At 38.0% G+C, this 15,540-nt stretch overlaps 1 protein-coding gene across 2 annotated transcripts; it reads right to left on the minus strand.

The window, feature by feature from the left end:
- Positions 1-5,885: 5,885 nt before the first annotated feature.
- Positions 5,886-15,266, minus strand: smyd5 (SMYD family member 5). 2 transcript variants are annotated; one of them, XM_088295184.1, is made up of 13 exons: positions 15,125-15,266; positions 14,034-14,142; positions 13,822-13,961; positions 12,991-13,112; positions 12,850-12,919; positions 12,043-12,147; positions 11,874-11,936; positions 10,710-10,780; positions 10,510-10,616; positions 9,738-9,794; positions 9,559-9,653; positions 8,714-8,784; positions 5,886-6,146 (listed from the first exon to the last, which is right to left on the minus strand). In XM_088295184.1, exons 1-13 carry the CDS (start codon positions 15,254-15,256, stop codon positions 5,990-5,992), a joined length of 1,299 nt encoding a protein of 432 aa, XP_088151310.1. In that variant the 5' UTR covers positions 15,257-15,266; the 3' UTR covers positions 5,886-5,989. The 2 variants fall into 2 exon arrangements, 1 of the variants encoding a protein (XP_088151310.1); XR_015843001.1 differs by lacking the exon at positions 5,886-6,146 and having other exon boundaries at positions 8,721-8,784; positions 9,500-9,653.
- Positions 15,267-15,540: the final 274 nt, after the last annotated feature.

Consider the following 15,540-nt stretch of genomic DNA (forward strand, 5'->3'; position numbering starts at 1 on the left):
ATAAATAATCGCTCTCTCACCTTTGATTGACACCACGAAAAAAACATAAATATATACTTTTTTCATAGTGTGCATGGAGAGTGAATTATTTTGACAAGTCTAGCGCTGCTTGAGATAAACAACACGGTCCACCTTTAACCTGCAGCCATAAATCCATCTCTGCACAGACATAGTTCACAATGTCACGGTGTTGAAAATGCAACATGATGAGGTTTTGCATCACCTGGCGAAACGGAATAAAATTCAAAATTTTGCAACCACGGGGAATGAGAGTATGATAACTCCAATGTGTCATTTTGAAGTTAATCAAGGTTCAGTCAAGGTTTTGTTGCTAATTCTGATATACTGTATATAGAGGCAGCAGTCCGTTATGCAACTTCTACTTCCAAGATGGCCACGTCCACAAAAACATCGCTGAAAGATAGGTTCAGTGATTGATAGAAAACCAAGTGAAAAGTGCATCTGCACCCTAAGTAAACATTTATCATTTTTCATGACTTATTGATAGATTTGATGAAATATTTGGACATTGGCCGCGATTGCACAAAACTTTTTTTGACGTCGCAGATTGTTTTTTTTTTTTTCTTTCAACCAGGCTAGATGAGACTGACCCATACTTCCGTACTTCAAGGTTCGGATTCTGAATCAAAGTGAAGCTAAACCAATAAGCAATATATTGAAAAAATATCATCATCATCATCATGGTAATGGCATATGCAACATGCGTATCGCTAAGACGTGCAATCAATTTATATTTGCATATGAAATTGGATGCTTCTATCAAACTTTGACAAATCAGATTCAACCTTAAATGTACATTGATATCCAATAAGAGAACAATACTTAGTTGTATTACCTACACTAAAAAAGTTTATATATAAATACTGCAAATATTGAGTCTTTTTATTTTGGAAAAGAAAATGTTTTTTTATTATTATTAGATAAGAAAAAGGTCATTTCTTTCAGAACATGTTCAATATGATATTTCAATATTCAACATCCATTCTACATATTACATTTTTCCAATACCGTGCAAGCAATATGATCCAGAAAGTAAAATACCCAAATCATAGGAAATCACAATTTCTACCAAAACAAATATCCAGCAGAAGAAGAAGAAATCCTGAATTACAAATCGTCAAGATACAAATTAACAAATTTGATTACAACCATAAAACTTTTAATCACTCTCTTGCAATATGACAGAAATGGAATGACTCTGTGGCTACTTCTAATCAGTGCACCAAATCAAAACAAGTCACAAACATCCTTTTACATTCACTGAATGTTTTAGAAATTGAACAAGAACATGAAGAAAAAACATGCACCTTTGTCTAGATTTGCACAAAATTCCTTGAATGAAATGTGTCGTAATATTCACATTACTGGAACCGACTTGCATGTGTGCGCACATGCAAACAAAACAGATGAGGAAAAATAAATCACAAAAGTAAAGAAAAAAAATCCCACATAGTTCAATCGTTTTTTTTTTGTTTTGTTCTTACCACAAAAATCTAAAAAAATAATTCTGATACATTTTTTTCTAAATCCTTATCCTTAAATAAATAGAATAAATATTTGTCATCAACTTGACTAAGTGGGATAAATCATATTGTTTGCGACCTAATAGTGAAGCTTTTAGTGTCCATTTTGGCTCAAGCCATCAAATTTGTCCTACAACACAGCATTGTCACTTTTTAAGACCTTCGGTGAATTTAAGACACGTTAATGTCTATTAAGGACGTATTTTTACCTTCATGGAATCAATGCTTTTCAAGACTTTAAGGATCTGCCGGAACCTTGCTGTGAAGTCTTTGAGTTCAGACAAATGACATTGTATCGCTGGGAAGTACCGTAAATGTTCAGGTTCCATGAAAATATTAATGTAACTTACCATATTCATATTTTGTGAACAGCAGCGGTGATTTTGTTTATTGTATTTTATTTTCATTTGAAATTTGCATTGAAATTTTCTACTTCCGGTTTAAGCTATGTGCTTTTATTTTGAATGCGAACTTTCTGTTTAATACTGTTCACACTTAAGGTAAATTAACGAAGAGTACGGCAAAAAGTTTCATATTGAGCCTCAGAAAACGGACGTTTATCTTTCTAGCACCCCCTCCGAAGAGGCAAAAGGTGTGTAAACGATGGATATAAGTATTTTGTGTTTGTAAATATTAAGTGTTGAATGTGAAATATGTCAGCTAATTGTATGCGTATGTTTTGAACTGTGTTTCAGCTCTTACGGTGATTCGGTTTTAAGGTTACACGGTTATGGATACATCTTGCTCAAAAATAAACCACAAAATCATCAGTAAAGTCTCATCCTTGGTTCGGAGGGCATGCTACAATTAATGTCTCCACTCTTAAACATGCCTGAATTCCTGCCATGCCTGAGAAATTAGCACCCTCATCTCACCTCAGCCCCTCATCAGGATGACTATGATGATGTGGATGATGCTGATGGTTGTGAATGCCGGAGGTGTGTTGTGTGGGTCACGTGCTTCATCAAATATTCTTTGTACTTCCATTCCAAACCACAGCCACCCATTTCCCCAGTTTTTTTCAGTCTCCAAAATGCTATCAACATATATGTTGAGTATATTTAAACAAGCACAGTTTTTAAGTTACGTTCCGGTGAAAACGGGTGCGACAAATTGATTTTTCTCCTCATTATTTTTCAAGATTGTTCTTTAAGTTGTTGCTTTTAAGAGAAGTTATAGTTATGAGAAGAAAAAAAACAAACATTTTTCAAAACCCGTTATGTCATCGACCCATTTGCTATTCTCTTTGTGATTGATGCTTGCCAGTATCTGCATTATCGTCACAAGCTTTGTCTTGGAGAAAATCATTTTTCTTTTCAAGGGCTTTCTCATCCATTTGTCACATCGACTGCACAATTAAAAAAAAAAACAACAAAACAGGCAGCGACACTGCAAACATTTGATCAAGCGACAACTGAACAAAGAGTGCAGTGGAGGTGTGTGTTTAGCAGATAAATGGACATCTCATTTCACTGCTTTATGCCACACGAGTGAAAACGACAAGTGGACTCTGTGTGTGTTGTGTCGAGTTGATTCCAAATGATATGTCACCGGTTCCGGCATACAATAACAATATATGATGGAATTAGATGTTAGGTTCAGTGCTAGAAACATTATACATCACAACAAACAATGAACCGCCCGGACAACTACTTCATTAATCCTCTTGAAGCGACATTTTCCCATCACTAATATAAAGTACGTAAAGTAGCTTAATTTGGGACTGAAATATGGACTTGTGAGAACTTTTGGAATGTGAAGAATAAGGGCCTCAATGTCCTGAATTTTGTGAATACTTGGAAGTTTGATTGGCGCATAGAAATACTAGCGCACCCAGAAAGTATTCACAGTGATTCAGTTTTCCCAGATTTAGTTACGTTACAGCCTCATCCCAAAATTTTAAAATTTGCTGCCCCTCATAATTCCACAGAAAATACCACGTCTATGTGAATGTCGGGTTTATCTCGCCCAACACGTAAGAAATAGAGATGAAGGAATGAAGATTCTTTTGCTCATGATGAGTACGTGAGAGACTGTTCAGTTGCACTCTCTCGACCATTTTGAAGCAGTCTCTCCGTTACCCCTCGTATTTGTTTCCTTAGGGAGGTGCAGAGGTTACTCAATACTTTGTTGATGCACCTTTTGGCAGCAATTTCCGTCTCAAGTCTTTTTGTACACGATGCCACAAAGTTGGCACGCCGATCTTCGCAGTTTTTCTCTATCCATTTTGAAGCACACCTCAAGTTCCATCAGGTTGGTACCATTTCCAGAGCTTTCCAGAAATGGTTGCTCGGATTCAAGTCCGGGCGCTGGCTATGCTACTCAAGGACAATCACAAAAGTTGTCCTGAAGCTATCATTGCTATTGCTCGAGTGATGAATGGTACCTGGTTTTCTGTGACCCATGACATTCACATGAAATATTTCAATCTTTGTCTCATCAGACCTGAGAATTTTCTTTGTTATTGTGTGCGTCCTTCAGGCGCTTTTTGGCAAACTGAAGGCAGGTTGCCATGTGACTTGAAGTGGCTTCCAGCCGGCCACTCTGCCATTCAGACCTGATTGGTGGAGTGCTGCAGAGATGGTTGTCCTTCTGTAAGGTTCCCCTCTCTCCACAGGGTGACCATTGAGTTCTTAGTCACCTCTCCCTTACGAAGGCCCCACTTGCTCAGTTCACACTGGCGGCCATCGCTAGGAACTTTCTGTTTAAGGATGATGGAGGTCAATTGCAACATTGCAACTTCCAAAATCCACTCTTGGTTTGTGCCCTGACATACGCTGTCAACTGTGGGACCTTATATAGAGAGGTGAGTGCCTTTCCAAACTATGTCCAATTAATTGAATTTATCACAGGTGGACTCCAATTATAACCTCTCAAGGATGATTGGTGGAAACATGATGTACCGATTTTGAGCTCTGTGGCAAAGGCTGTTATTGCTTTTTTTTTTTTTTTAAGAAGTTCACTTTGTTTTACAGTCTTGTGTAGAATATTGAGGACAAAAAAATATTTTGGAATGTCACAAAAAATGTATCCAGAAGTATGACTGAGCTTTTTTCATGTCTCCTTCAGCTTTAATTGTTCTTTATTATTTCGTGAAAAATATGGGATCATAGCAAAACTGTACATTTTTCAGACGTGGAAAAAAATACAAACTCAAGTGTACTGAAGGTGTTATTTGGAAGTTGGAATTGATTAAGAAATGAGGATGGACGAAAAAGTTGTTATAACACAAGAATAATGTGCGCATTGACAATGTACATCCCATCCAGTGAACAATATCAAAAAACCTAATTACAAGGATATAATAATGAAAATAATAGTGGTTCGAATTTTCACTGCATTTGATATGTATATTTCATCAGGATGTACACCAAGTAACACTGAATGTGAGCACCATAGTGGAAGCTCGCTGGATGACACTCCAGATCAAGTGTACACTTGAAATACACAAAAGCTTACGACAATGACTCACGCTGTCATAAGCCGTTTCCTTGGCTACGCATCAAAAGAGGCTCAGCGATACGTAGGAGTTATATGGCAACACTGAGAAACAAAAACAAACAATCCTCAAATTTGTCCAGAAAAAAAACATTGCTAAAGACAATTTCGTTTGATTAATATTTCTTAAGACTAATATTTTTTTGTGGCAGGATTGCAGTTACAAGTGATGAATTTTAAAAAGTTTATAAAGTAATATAAGCATAAACTACAAATTTAAGTGACATTTCATTTAAGTCTTTTGTCTTTCAAGAAAAAAAGCTGTAAGAGTGTGATAAAAATCAATACTTTTTTAAAAAAGAAAATGCAATTGCATAAAAATAAATATTGTTTTAAAGTCGTAATATTTTGTAATAGTGTGATTTTACAGTGATATTTAAAAGACTAAACAAAAAACTCCCACATCACATTTTTTCTTTTAAGAAAGTTTTCTCCCCCTATAAAAATAAAACATTTCTCAGAAGATGCATTTTTTCCATACAACAGTATTCTTGTAACATTTTCCCCTCAAGTTTATTCTTACAAACTTGCACACACTGTGTAAAGTCTTACAAACAAACTTTTGAACATTCTAGTGTGTGTAAACGTATTGCCATAGTATTTTGTTTTCTTTCTAGCGTTCTCGCGTACTCCATTGTAGCATTGTTTTGACATACAGCAATTATACATACTGATGATTTGACGTCAAAGTGCTCAAATTAATGAGTCGATTTTTTTCCACCGAGCAACGAATGGCAGCGAATGTTTGTGAACTGAAATGTGTTATTTGGAGATTCACGTAAAAACAATGGGCCCATGACGCATTCCACAAGGAGGCGGGGGGGTGTAAAGTTTGGCCACAGCGACTGTGAAGAGTTGTTTATTGTTGTGCGCGTCATGCGTGAAGACAGATGAGGTTGCATGTCAAAAGGCTGACGACAATGTGGTCTTTCCCATTTTTTTAAAAATCACACGTCCGTCATCTCATCTTCCATGTCGTCGCCTTCTGTTTCACCTTCAGCCTCGGCTTCTTCATCATCATCCTCCTCCTCCTCCGACGTCATGTCCGGCTCGTCCATCTGGGAGAGGCACTTGACACACGAGCAGACGAACATGTAGTTCTCCCTGAAGGCAAAAACACAACTTGCTACCAGGTATTCAATGATTGCAGATGCTTAATGCTTTTGAAAAATGCACGTTGAGCTTTGACTATTATCCTTATACTGACAGTAAGAAGTTTGTTTCACGTGTTATCATTTTATCAAATCTATGTACAGTGGAACGCCGGTTTATGAATTTAATCTGTTTTGGGACTCGTCTAGTGAATTGAAACACGGTCATTTTTCCCAGTTGAACAGAAATGCCATCATCGTGTTTTCCAGACTATAAGGAGCGCCTGTATATAAGCCGCAGCAAATCGTTCGGGGGAAAAAACAAAAAAAAAAAAAATGATATACAAACAGCACCAGATAATAAGCCGCAGTTTTTGTTGGAAAAAAAAAATAGTTGTTTACTGCATGTACAGAACGATTTTTTAACTGTGAATGCACATAAAGGTACATAAGCAGATTGTTAAAACAGTGCCTTTTAACACGGCAACCACTTTGCTAATTAAAAAAAGAACAGACCCAAGAGAAAAAAATGAATAAATAAATAAATTGACATTTATTTAGCATGTATCCTGAACTATAGAGCGCGCCTACAAGTGAAAGAAAAATCCACAGAAAAGACGCACCGTTGCATTGGCCGCATGGTTCAAAATCTAGGAAAAAAGTAGCGGCTTGTAGTCCGGAAAATACGGTAATCAATTCCAGCCACAGAATCAAAGTACAGCTAATAGGACAGCACCACTTTATTTTTAGCCCAGGATGTGCACACGTAAATTTAACCCTTAGATAATGGTATCTGTGTGTAGTATCGGTGCATTTTTACGATAACTGCCAAACAGGGAGGGGCAACTGAAATGCTGGAGGTGGCCACAATTTACTCAGAGTATGCATGCGGCCCACGGGCCATCATTTGTCTCTCCCTGGTGTAGGTGTATCGCATAGTCACTGATACTACTGGTATTGGTGCATCCCTAATTTTTACCTGACTATTAATAGGTGTGTTCTTTAATACTGTGGAAAACACACATCAGTTGTTCCACAGATGTCAGATGACCATTTGATAAAAAGCGCGGAACTGGGCCGCCAAAGTAAAAAGAGACCTTAATCAGCAGGATCTTTGCTCTTCTCAGCGACAACTCATTTATATTCAGCAGAAATGCAGGTGTGACTCTGAGCACCTCATGAGACCAAAGTGTCATTAATGACACTAACACGCAGGGTACCAGATTCATCACCACCAAAAGTAGTCAGAATGTAACTGTACGTGACAAGAAACAACACAATTAAATATCCTGTACAAAACAACTAATTAAAGATGCATGATAATATTCAAACAGGAACATGCTACTTCTCCATTTTCCCAACATGCCTCAGCATATTTTCTAACGATCTGATGTAAAGCACTGATGACACACAAACTGCAAATCCCAGAATTCAGCGTAACGGCAGCCGAACCGAGCAATAAGCTACCTGCAATCATTCTGTAGCTCCGATTACATGTGGCTCAAATGTGGTTCATTTTGGGTTGCACAAATTTGAGTGAGCAGCTCTTCTGTGATGAAAATGAACAAAACATAGGCGTCGCCTCCATGCTGAGAATCTCTACAACACAGAACCTTACCTCAAACAGACACAAACTTTCTGCAACCAGAAGAATTGTAACTTTTACTGAAAAGCTAAATTTTCTTAAAATGAACCACCAGGACTCTGCACCTGAAGGACTCTGACTGTGAGAAACAAAATCCCTTTCAACTATTTTGCCGTGAATGCATAGATTGAGTGTTTTTTTTTTTTCTCTCCCTCTTTCACAAGCTCAAGGGCGTCATCAAGTGGACCCGTTATGAAGACGTGGACATCAGCAAGATTGTGAAGTGTCCCACAAGAATCCATGTGGGGGGTGCATTAAGGTGTGGCACAGAAGGGTGTCAAAGGAGTTAGACCCCTGGGAAAATTTCTTGTAGTTTGTAATTTAAATGTATTTTTGGTGAAACATTCTTGACAAACGCCACACAGACATCTTGAATAAAAAGGTGCTTCAGGGCGCTCTCGACTTCAGAGTGGGTTCATCTTCAGAACAACCCTCCACTTACAGCTGAGATATGAAAGGAATGAAGGCAAGGTGTTTATGTCCCTGAGTGGCCGTGTCAGAGCCCAGACTTAAACTAAAAATGTCTTTTATTCACGTTGACAGTATTCAGTATGGTATGAAAGAATTCGGAGGAATGACAAATTTAAAATGTGGACTAAGTAAAACATTATGAATACTTTCTGGATGCACTTGATAGCAATAACTTGTAAAAGTAGAGAATTAGCACAAAAGCAAAATAAAAAAAATCAAAATGAAAGGGTGGATTCTCTCCAAAAGTTCCACCTAAGCATGTTGATGCAATTCAAAGACGGAGGAAGTGGCATCACGTAGATCAATAAACTAAAAGCTAAGCTCGATGCAACCGCTGAAGCCGGGACACGTCTGCCAGGAGACGGCCCATTATTGGCCGGCAGGCTTCGCATCGATCCATGTGGCTTATTGGCGCGTTCAACAGATTCAAGATGAGAGGGAAAGAGCGATTCGGCACCGCCCACCTCAGAATTTTGTGTCTGCTGTGACGGCTTCTGTCCCGTTGACAACAGTCCAAGTAACTGATGCAGATCTCCTGGAAATGACCAAAAAAATAACAACTATTGAAGAACAAACATTCCACAGCAACAGTTTTTAGGTGTGGATAAATGATCATAAATGCATTAGAAACCTTCATACAAATGTTACGACTAAGTCAGTTTTGGGGGGGGTTAATAGTTCATTTTTGTTTTTAATAAAAAAGTATGTAGTATGACAATAGGGCACTTCTATAAGAGTAAAAATTGTAGAAAATTGTCTTTTTTTTCAAGAAAAGGTTAATAAATAATAAAGGCTATTAATAATACAACATAATATAGGAACAAAAGTCACCCCCCTTATTTTTTTTAAGAGAAAACAAAACCATATTTACCAAATAAAAATATTAACAGAATAGTTCTCATCCACCAACGTTTAGATGAGATTTAGATTCATTCATTTATTTATTTGTGTATTTATTTTTAGGAAAAACATATAAAACTAGAATTAAACCATACTTGTTGAATGTTGACTGAAATCAGATAATTCCAGGAAAAGAATCATCAAGAAACAAGACTAAAGAAAAAGAAAAGTTAACATTTACTGGAGGAATAAAAATTAATTGAAAGAATTAAATTACATGGAAAAATTATATTTAATGACTGACTATAAATCATATTGCAAAACTGTACAGACAGCATTTCCTAAACAGTCCAAACAAATTGCAAGTCATGAGTGGAGACTTGGCTACAATAGTTTGACGAAGTGCCTGCCTTCTAGCGCTGCGTGCATGACCCCTGACCCTTGACCGCCGCCCCATAAGTCAGCTGACCTGGCCTGGTTCGATGTCGCTGAGGGCACTGAGGTGAAGCAGGAAGTTGTTGTCGGGGAAGGAAGCCTCAGCATTGGGTATGCAACTGTGATTACCTGATGAGGCAAAAAAAAAAAAATTAAATAAAATGACGTGCTTTTGTGCTTGCATTAAAAAAGATGAAAATCATGTTAACTTACATGAGCTTTGGAGTAGAAAGAGTCCTGAGCCTTCACTGTTTAGAAAGTCTCCTGTTTCTACAAAGCACGCAAGAGAGAGAACAAGCAGAATCAATCTTTGAGTCCAAACAGACTAATGTTGGGATTTCCACTGTGGTTCCGCCTTTATTGTCTATTGGGGCCGTGTGGCAATAACCTCATTTCTTTTAAAAACAATTTCAATTCTCAAATTTGAAATGCCACCCCATTTCCCCTTCACTTAAAACAATTACAATAACATGCTTTTCCTTTTTCCTTCACAGCTTTTCTTTGTTTCTCGTTATACCAAACAAGCTTTGAAACCGTTTTTCTCCAGCATTAACTTGAATCCACTTGGCTCAGAACCAAACCAGCAGTTTAGGAAACGAAAACTAAGCACGTGAGCCACACAGCTGCAACCGTCCGTTACTTAGCCTTTAGTTGGCTTGGATTCCAGGTTGATTTAAAAGAGTGCAACTTAGTCATTGGTTGTCTGTTCCCTGTTCCCAGCGGCAATTACGTCGCTTATTAAAGGCTGCACACAGCTCTTAAGTAGCATATGTAATGGTTTATAGTCCAAATATACGACGAGTGTTTTTATTTAATGAGTATATTTGTGTGGTTTGATTCGACGTGGGTTGAGCATTTGGTGCATTGACGAGGTATCTTTGACCTGTGCTTTGACGCTGCCATGACTCATCTCTCTCTTCAGAAAAAAATAGGAATTGTGTCAACTGAATCGTACAAATACATCCAGCCGAAGCGTGTGAGTCACCTCTTTCAATGTCTTTGTACAGCTGGTCGATGAAAGAGTCCAACTGCGCTCTCTGCTGGGCGGGAAGCTCGAGTGCATCGCAGGCGTGAACCCACTGACTCAAAGAGCTGATGGTACAAAGAGGATAAACACATCGTGTCAAGGACCAAGTGAGAGGTGCTTGCAAAAGGAAAATACAACATGAATAAACACCAACTGACCTTGTACCGATGCCTTGTCCGTTAGTTCCGACAAGAGCGAATAGCGAGCGAAAGCCTTCGGGAACAAACCACTGGAACACAAACAACACTACGGTCATGCATTTATTGAGCTTTACTAATCGTAGTACACTCACTGGCCATATCATTTGGCAAACGTAATACAAAATTTGCAGAAAAAGATCACAATACGGGTGTCTATTCATTTAAAAATATTATTATTTCTATTATTGTTACGGCTTGTCGTGTGCAGTGGTGTCCAACTGCACATTATTATACAAGATGCTGCATTCCAAAGAACTGGAAAGTCAACATTTCCATCAGCTGATATTCGAACAAGGCTAAAAGCATGTTTTCTTTGCCATACAATGTCAACATAATAAAAGAGAAAATATATATATATATATACATATATATATATATATATAAAAGAAAAATCCAGCATATGAAAAAAAAAGAATAAAAAACAAAACATACTCCCCCCCAAAAAAAATCAATATTCAAATCCATGTTAAGAATTAAAATGCTTCATAATGATATAATTTGAATTGTGAGTTGTGTCTGCTGTTCATGGGGAAACATACAACATGTAGATTTGATGAATGAAACAGACCATCACAAGCTACATTAATACAGTATTAATCTTTTTTTTTTTTTTTAGAGAGGATAAAGAATATATGCCTGAGTATTATTATATTGTCTGCCTGCATTGGTTTCCATCATTTGTGTTCAAATTTTACATGACCAATTTTTAGTTAAAAAAATCTGTTGAAAGGTTCATATTATAACCACCACAATATCAATGCTAGTTTTGTTAGCCCGAAAATGGCAATTCTCATTTTATCTCAAATTTTCCATTTACATGTCAAAGCAAAAAATAAAAAAGACAAAAAAATGTTTTTTTTAAAGAGTCAGTACAAATCAAAATTGATCTCATCAGTGGTTTGTTCCCGAAGGCTTTCGCTCGCTATTCGCTCTTGTCGGAACTAACGGACAAGGCATCGGTACAAGGTCAGTTGGTGTTTATTCATGTTGTATTTTCTTTTGCAAGCACCTATATGTGGGGGTACCGTTACAAATTATAGGGTGTCAGAAATCATATTACATCCAGAGCTTGCAGCCCTCTAATCTTTATGATGAGATTCAAGTGTAAATATTTGCATTTACCCGACTGAGCTGATCATCATACAGCGCCTCTTTGAAAAGATTCTGTAGCACCGCCAGCTGACCCTAAGAAACATCAGCATTAGATTACTAGATATTGGTAGATACAGGTTAGTTGCTAGATGTAGGAAATTTCCTCAGTTTCCTTTTCCTCCAGCCAAGGACTATTTACCTTGAACTTCTCCCCCAGGAGCTTATGGGCCAGTTCATCTTCCTCATTGGCTGTGCGGCTGCAGAAGTACGAGAAGAGCTTCTGCGGGAGTGCTTTGTCTTTGGCCTGGACCACAAGTTAAAAGCACATTTTTGTTAGCAGAGCGTAGCAATTTACAAAATGAGTCTCACCCTTTTTTCATCAGTCATCTGAGCTTTAAGTTGTAGCACACGTATTCCATTTTATTGAAGGGGTTTATAAAAATAACAGAATATTTACTTATGATCTTGGAAGTAAATTATCAAATGTTTCCACACATTCACGTATCTGTGGCTGAGCCCCAAAAGACAATATGGTGCAATGGCTTGATTCCCCGACAACAGAGGCTGGTTCGAGGGACGTCAAATGTCACCACTGTGGCAGCGAAGGAGCCTGAGCAGGTGTGCACGGTCATGAATCATCATAGCCTCTTTCACACGGACTAACTAATTTTGTGCCTGTGGATGCAATATCGCAGCCAGTGTGAAAGGTAAGAGCAGGAAGCTACAACCTGCAGTGTAGTTTTAATTAATGCTAATTTATACATCATTCATGACTCTAGTGGCGATGTCATTTAATTTTCTGACTGTGGAATGCCTTCATATAGGTTATGTAGAAAACGGCAGCGACTGTAAATGCTATCTCTTCTATCAGAGATTTCATGCTGTAATGTTGCATGACCTCTGTGTGACAGAGTTCTGGGATTTTGTTGTGGAAGCAAGAAACGGTGACATTCCAACACCTCTGAAAAAAAAAACAAAAAACAACACCTGTCACAATTCATCTCACCTGCTTAACAGTGGCGACCATTCTGGCCAGGAGCATGATGCTGGAAGTCTCTGGAGGATAGTGCATGCTCCTGTGGAGAACAGGTTTACAATTGAATCCACAAGGAGGCCTCAAAGACCAACAAGGAATCATCCCAATCACCTCCAGGCATCTTTCAGCTTGTTGACGGGGTGGCCTGGATCTTCATGGGATGGCCCAAGACATAGTTCTCGGTGGTACTGATCCGCCGCAGCTTGGCGACACTCTGCGCTGCAGTACATCACCTGCAGGTGGCGGTGGTGGGGGTTAGTATTATACCGATTGATAAGATGCATACAAACATATTTTAAGAGGCCAATTGCCACCAGAAATCTGTTATATAAAAACATTTACTTATGTAATACCATCAAACCTCACATATAGTATTTTCAGTTTGGCATTAACACATCCCACGTTTTTTTCTGGAATCTTTCTTCCTTTGCTCACTGGAAGAAAACACAATAACAGTATTGCTTTGGGGCGACCATGCTGGCATCATTGCGCTGAAGTGAGATGAAGAGCCGCAAGGCCTTTTCAAACGGCACTGAAGGGCGCAGCGTGCCGTCGACTAACCATTTCAATGACTATGTCGTGAGGAGTGGGCAGTGGGCACCAGTGAATGAGGTAGACTTATTTACAAGTAAGGGCACGGGACCTTAAAAAAAAGTAAAGAGTACTGTAATAAATGTTATTTCTAATTCATACTGCCTTTGGACAGGACCTTGGACTGTTTAAGACAACAGCAATGGAACAAAAACAGAATTCATAAACCAATAAAACAACAGTAAAATAGTTAACAGTTAAGCCTTTGACGAAGAATGAAACGGAATTATGTAAGCATAAATGTTTTCCGTAAATTAACTGCATTCGTTTCCAGAAAATATGACTCAAATTCCAAAACGTCCTGACTTGAAAGTAGAAGCTTCACTACGGTGACTTCCTCCGCAGACCTACCTGACACTGAGGGCAGACTTGGTGGAGTTGTGGTCGTACAGGACAGAGTTCTGGATAAGGAAGGATGAGGGCTGGATTGCCTGCAAGTCTCCGAGCATTCTCCTGCGCTGTCTCCAGAGCTCGCAAACAGTAATCGCATGCTGTTAAAAACACAATTCAAATGTCAATAATGAGACATTAAGTCATTCAATCCCACGCAGATTGAGTCTCACCTTTATATTTATACAAAGCATTCCACAGGAACTGGGCACAGACAAGCGGGCGCTCAATGAAAATGACCTCTCCCTTCTTGATTCGTCTCTTGGCAAACAGACCTTTCCCCTTTAAATAAAAAAATGGTCAATTTTAAAAGAGCTAATATCAGACAATTTAATTAATTATGAGTGTTTGCCTGTCGCTCTCAAGGGTTTAGGTTTCCTCGCTTCATAAGAAAACGAACCATATTTGGCAAATTAGATTAGAAATGGACACCATTGTGCTTCTTTAATCATCGTAGAGCCAATCAGCATATAATATATAAAGAAAAAATAAAAAGCTTGTACTATATACTATATTATACTCTGGGGTCACTCTTTTTATTGTAAAAAAAGGCAAAACAAAAACAAAGATTATTTCTCATGCTCATATCAAATTTAAAAGATGGCTTTTTGCATCTCTAAATGTATTTTTATGCTAATTTCCAAAAATGTTTTCTTTTTTCTAGCACATCAGGTTTTTGAGATATTTAATTTTTTTGTCTTTCTAATTGACCTGTAACAATTTGCGGAATATTTACTATACAATGCGTTGAAATTGATTTTATACGTATGACGTCTCAGAAAAAAAAGAATCTCCCAGTTGCAGAACCTAATCCATAAATACATGTATTACTAGTATTGTGCGTATAATTGTGATTATGAAAATCTGATGTGTTAGGAAAAACGATGGCAGAAATGAAAAAAAAAGCAAAGAATCTCTGATAAAAAATAATTGGTAAGATATTGTTTACCAGTGTTGCCTGCTGAATGCCAATCGAGATTTCTCATATTTATGTTCCGGCAGAAATGGAAAAACACTCAATAATATGAATAGCACTCACAAATCTTATTTGCCATTTTTAGGCACGTATATACAAACCGAATGGATGTCGTATAGTACTTCTTAAGCGAGTTAGGAAGGCGAACACGTAAAATACATGTGCAGCAGCGGGTGGACGCTCTACTTTCTGCTCTCTCTCGGATGAAACGCGGCATATAAAGCCCACTTAAACCTACACATTCCGCCATAAAAAGCCCGAAAAGCTTAATAGAGTCGACAGACCAACCTTGACGTTGTCAATAAATCGGACTTCCACACCGCCGGCAACTTTGCCAGGATCCAAGCAGAAGGAAAACATGTCATCCACGGGGGCCGCCATCTTGGCAACGAACTTTAACCTCCCGCATACCACGTACATGTGCGCGTGCCTAAACTCTACATTTTGGAAGAGGGGCGCCCCCTAAAGACTACTATGTAAACTGTCGCGATTATGCGCATAATAACACTAATGACAATAATAAGACAAATGGTTACTCTCATACCAACACCAACGTACACCAATAAATTCTAATTATAACAATTGTGTAATAACAACTACAAAAATTGCATTGGTGGGAATGACAATAATTGTTATAATACAAATGAACATGGCATTCAAAATAATAGCAATAAGAATTACTTATCTAACACTATAGCAATAGC

Source organism: Idiotropiscis lumnitzeri, chromosome 4, assembly GCF_059441095.1.
Source record: "Idiotropiscis lumnitzeri isolate Australia: NSW breed Sydney's pygmy pipehorse chromosome 4, RoL_Ilum_1.0, whole genome shotgun sequence".
Lineage (NCBI taxonomy): Eukaryota > Metazoa > Chordata > Actinopteri > Syngnathiformes > Syngnathidae > Idiotropiscis > Idiotropiscis lumnitzeri.

What these genes read in the sequence shown, in the direction of transcription:
- smyd5 (XM_088295184.1), bottom strand. Translation starts at nt 15,256, where the DNA reads ATGTACGTGGTATGCGGGAGGTTAAAGTTCGTTGCCAAGATGGCGGCC. An exon ending in AAGCTGAAAGATGCCTGGAG is followed by an intron (nt 12,920 to 12,990) that starts GTGATTGGGATG and finishes TGTTCTCCACAG; the next exon opens with GAGCATGCACTATCCTCCAG. An exon ending in TCCTGGGGGAGAAGTTCAAG is followed by an intron (nt 11,937 to 12,042) that starts GTAAATAGTCCT and finishes GATGTTTCTTAG; the next exon opens with GGTCAGCTGGCGGTGCTACA.